Genomic DNA, 4,407 nt, shown 5'->3' with positions numbered 1-4,407 from the left:
TATGTTATTTTATTATAAAATCATCATGAGTAACATTGGCATATAAATTATCGTAGGTCTCAAGATATTTCTCCATACACATAGGAACACACGAATTTGTCTTTGGGGGAGAATACACAACCCCCTCTCCATAGTTTTAGGTTAACCGTAAGTACGGCAGGATGAGCCAGTGCAGCTGCACCTGAAGCGTGGTTTCTCGGAGTAAAATAAAAAACGAAGGATGATTCATCAAACATTACGTGCCTATAAACAAATGTTCTTTGATTAATGGATCGTAACACGTATCCCTTAAATGTCCCCACCATTTTTTTACCTATGCCGTGCATGCTTCGGTGAATGCAAAAGGAATCCCATCCTTTGACATAGGATCAGTGATCAGTTCCATCATATGTCGATCTTATCCGTCCAGCTGAAGCATATGGACGGTTAAGATCAGTACACATAAAGGTGAAAATATGGACCAATCTTAACCGTTGAATCGACAGCTAGAATTGAATGTCGGATCAAATCCATATTATGTGGGATCCACACTGAGGTGAACACGGCATGGAGCGAGTTTAAAATGGACGGTTCACAAACAGTCCTCCATACCCTTTTTTATGGAGGTGGTCCATTTTTTAAAGATGAGCGGCATCCAAAAGCGCAACGTCACCTTCGGCGGTGCCTGATCTGATCCTCACTGGGTTGGGTCCCCCACAGATCGAAAACATGCGGTTGGGCTCTGCCCTTCAGATAATGAGACGCTCACTGTTAGGTAAAGAGAGTGTGAGGCACAGATTCCTGAAACTGTTGGTTCAAAATGTCAATCTCTCCTCCCTTCACTCGCCTTAACACCTCCTTCCTTGCCCCTTCCCATCCCAAGCTATCCATTCTCCGGCCAACCATCAGAAATCAACGGCCACCACCCTCCCATCCACGCATCAAGGCGTTAGAACTTGACCAGAACACGGTATTGTCTTTTCCTCCATTTCCTTTTTAATGTTTGGATTCATGGCATTTCCGTAGAATCGGCACTGCAAATCTCTGTTTCTAACGTATTTTCTGGGGTTTTTAATCATTAAATGGAATCGGCAGCTGGTGGCAATCTCCGTCGGCGTCTCCAGCATTGCGGTCGGAATCGGAATTCCGGTCTTTTACGAGACGCAGATCGATACTGCAGTAAGTGATTCTAGCTATGAACACAGTATTTTTTGTAGTTAAAGTTAAGCCCAGCATACGCCCAGGGGGTCCTTAGCCTCGGAGTTTTACGCTGCTAGCATGGCAATTGTAGCTATGGCAGAGTCTACAATGAGACTTGTGGTTCGGTCATAGGTTCGCATGACTTGACACACTTAAGGAAGCCTTGTAGTGGTCAAGTAAAGAGAGAGAGAGAGAGAGAGAGTGTGTCATTTCCGAGTCATGAGCTCGGTCAAGGTATTTGCTTGGATGGATTTTCTAGTCAAAGGCAGGCAAATTGACTCCACCAAACTTACATGACTTAGGCCAAATCAACCATGGCTTGCATCTGATCAAAGTGGGTTTAGTTTGAACTAATGGGTCGGGTTTTAGCTTAATTATTAGATTGAATATACTTGGACATGCTGGGTCTGGGTCTAAGGGACGGATATTCATGACATTGGAGATGACCATGATGTTTGCTTCCACTTTGCACTATTAACTGGTTTTCTTCACTGCCTGAAAATTTGCTCGTTTTTGTTTTGTAGGCCAAGCGAGAAAACAAGCAGCCATGCTTTCCATGTAATGGATCCGGCGCTCGTAAGTTTGATTCTCAGAGTTACGCAAAACCCCACAAATTTTTTTTTTAACGAGAACAGGAGAAAACCACCCTCAGAGTAAGAGATCTGGTCAACACTGCCGGCCTACGTACGGTCGCATCTCTAGGGGTATAAAACTGGTGTGCACCCCTCGCCCCCCAAGGGGACTAGTCACCTTGCTTTGGCAATATGCAAGGGGCGATGCCCATAAGAATGAAACCCTGACCACCCGTCTAGTGGCCAAGGCCTAGCCCCACTGCACCCACCCCTTGAGGCGAAATACCACAAAAAATGAGTTGCAAGAAGTTGGCCAAATAATATATGCGAGTTTAATTTATTTCAAGCTTTATAAATAAGGTTAAAAGAATGTGCATGTATGTGAAAACTTTCCTTGAGGTTAAGGTACAGGAACTACGGGACCCATATCCAAGACTCAATTTGATTCAAACCAAAGATATATATAATAGAATTGAATTCATACAAGAGCTTTTTAAGGTATGTTTTTCTAAATATATTTTCCATGTTTTAAATTTTTCTTTCAAAAGAATACCTTTTTTCTCCATTCTAAAAAAGATGGAGGTTCACTTGTTTTTTTGGGTTCTCAAAGTTTTTAACACATTCTGAAAAGAGTTTTGTGAGGTGATCCCAGCACTAGGGTTTAGGTCCTTAACAAATGGAAGGTGCTTGATAAGGGTGATTTCTGAGTTATGATCTAGTAGATGACTTTCCATGGATTTTAGACTGTTTTCTTACATGGACAGAGAAACTACCCCTGGAATTAGAGACCTGGATGCGCTGAACTTATGTCTACCAAACCTACCGTCGCTTCTCCGGTGGCGTAAAACTGTTACACACCCCTTGTCCCCAGGGGAGTCGCCTTGCTTTGGCTTAATGTGCAAGGGGCTAACGCTCATGAGATTTGAACCCAGACCACCTATCTAGCGGCTTAGGCCCCATCCCACTGCACCAAACCCCTTTGAGGCTCTTGGTTTCTAGACTTTAACACAGCAACGACAGAGTCCAATTGTGCTACTGAAACAGCCACTACTAGATAAGGGTGCTTCTGAGTTTGACTTAAATGACTCTTCTTGTCTATATAATTGAACACAGCAAACAAGTCCAATTGTGTTACAGAAACAGCCACTTCAAACTTTATTTATAATATAGTTTTAACTTGACATTATTTTTGGTGTTAAGAGCTATGCAGATTTTGTATGGGCAATGGCACTGTGACAGTTGAGCTTGGGGGGGATGAGAAAGAAGAGTCCCGGTGCATCAATTGCGACGGCATGGGTTCATTGTCATGCACGACATGCCAAGGGACCGGGATCCAACCTCGGTACCTCGACCGTAGGTAAGTGCAAGGAATTCACTTCAAGTACACAATCCTTGGGTTAAAGTTAGTTGTTCTTTGAGTCTATTCCTGGAGATTCAGCAGGACTTGAGTGAAATCTCTGTACTTGGGCAGGTTGGATGAAGCTCACTACTGAAGTATGTCTTAGCATGTTTAGTTAGCTTGAGTATCCAAATCTGACTCTAATCTTAGCTTAGCCTGTCCTTCATCTTTGGTGCAATTGACTCCTTGCTTATAGAGCTATCACACTATATGACACTCTTGAGGATCAGAGCCACTAGATGTAGCTGTTGACACAGATATTAGAGGACCAAGCCCATGGTGATCGAAAGGTTTGCAGATAGTGTGCATTCACAATTCCATGAATTTGAAGAGTGCACTGATTGCCACATTAGTACTTAAAAGGATGCATTTGGCACCATATGAAACATGACCAACTTAATGAATTCCTATAATTACTATTTCTACTAGTGGAAGAAAATTGGGAGTCATGAACTCCATGGTGTCTAATCAGTGGTCTGACAATCAAACATAACACAAGTTTCAGGAGTCTTTGGATGGCAATGCCATATTGTACAACATTGTTACGAAATGAATTTAGTTATTTAGTCATGCTACACTACCTAACTTGCTGTGTTTATTGTTTCTGTTAGGGAATTTAAGGATGATGACTGAGCTCTTGCTGCATGATAACTGGTGATGGGGAAGGTCATGGAGATACACATGGTGAAGCAGAACCATCATATAATGTTCTATCTTATTTGATTTGTAAAACAAAATGAGGAAAAGAAAAAAACATATTAATTTTCATTTCTGTGGATAGAGTTTGGATGAAATCAAATTTTTCATTATGGCTGGCTGGTCAAGGAATCTGTCGATTTTATTCCAACCAAAGGACACATGCAGAGTTTCCTGCTTTACTAGAAAATCCAGGAAATCTGAGCTTCCTTGTAACAATCTTTTGATATATTTGAAATTCAGGAAATTTCGGATTTTCAGTCACATCCAAATGCACATGTTGCTGTGGCTGAAAATCCAGTTCCTTTTTTTTTTTTTGAAAGCTCCTATCCTAACAGGAAGCTTGAAATTCCAATAATAATGGAATCTTGTTTGCATCCAAACATACAGTTATCTTTCCTTCGTGAGACTGCAGTGGCAACTCTTGCTGTCATATCAATTGTGCAACTTTACATCGCCCCAGAAGTCCACTAAGATGGCAAGATTTGCATTTGCATTAGTATTCACATCCTTGGGCACGTTTAAGCATCTAGTGAAGTAAGTCCAAGTGTATTACTAGTT

At 41.7% G+C, this 4,407-nt stretch overlaps 1 protein-coding gene across 1 annotated transcript; it reads left to right on the top strand.

The window, feature by feature from the left end:
• Nucleotides 1–761: 761 nt before the first annotated feature.
• Nucleotides 762–3,974, top strand: LOC149818112 (protein disulfide-isomerase LQY1, chloroplastic-like). Its single transcript, XM_089984690.1, has 5 exons — nucleotides 762–949; nucleotides 1,075–1,158; nucleotides 1,704–1,755; nucleotides 2,952–3,108; nucleotides 3,762–3,974. Exons 1-5 carry the CDS (start codon nucleotides 800–802, stop codon nucleotides 3,781–3,783), a joined length of 465 nt encoding a protein of 154 aa, XP_089840816.1. The 5' UTR covers nucleotides 762–799; the 3' UTR covers nucleotides 3,784–3,974.
• Nucleotides 3,975–4,407: the final 433 nt, after the last annotated feature.

This window comes from Nuphar pumila, chromosome 13 (assembly GCF_984573655.1).
Source record: "Nuphar pumila chromosome 13, dmNupPumi1.hap1.1, whole genome shotgun sequence".
Lineage (NCBI taxonomy): Eukaryota > Viridiplantae > Streptophyta > Magnoliopsida > Nymphaeales > Nymphaeaceae > Nuphar > Nuphar pumila.
Note: the sequence above shows the minus strand (reverse complement) of the source record. Positions and strands in the feature narration are given on the sequence as shown.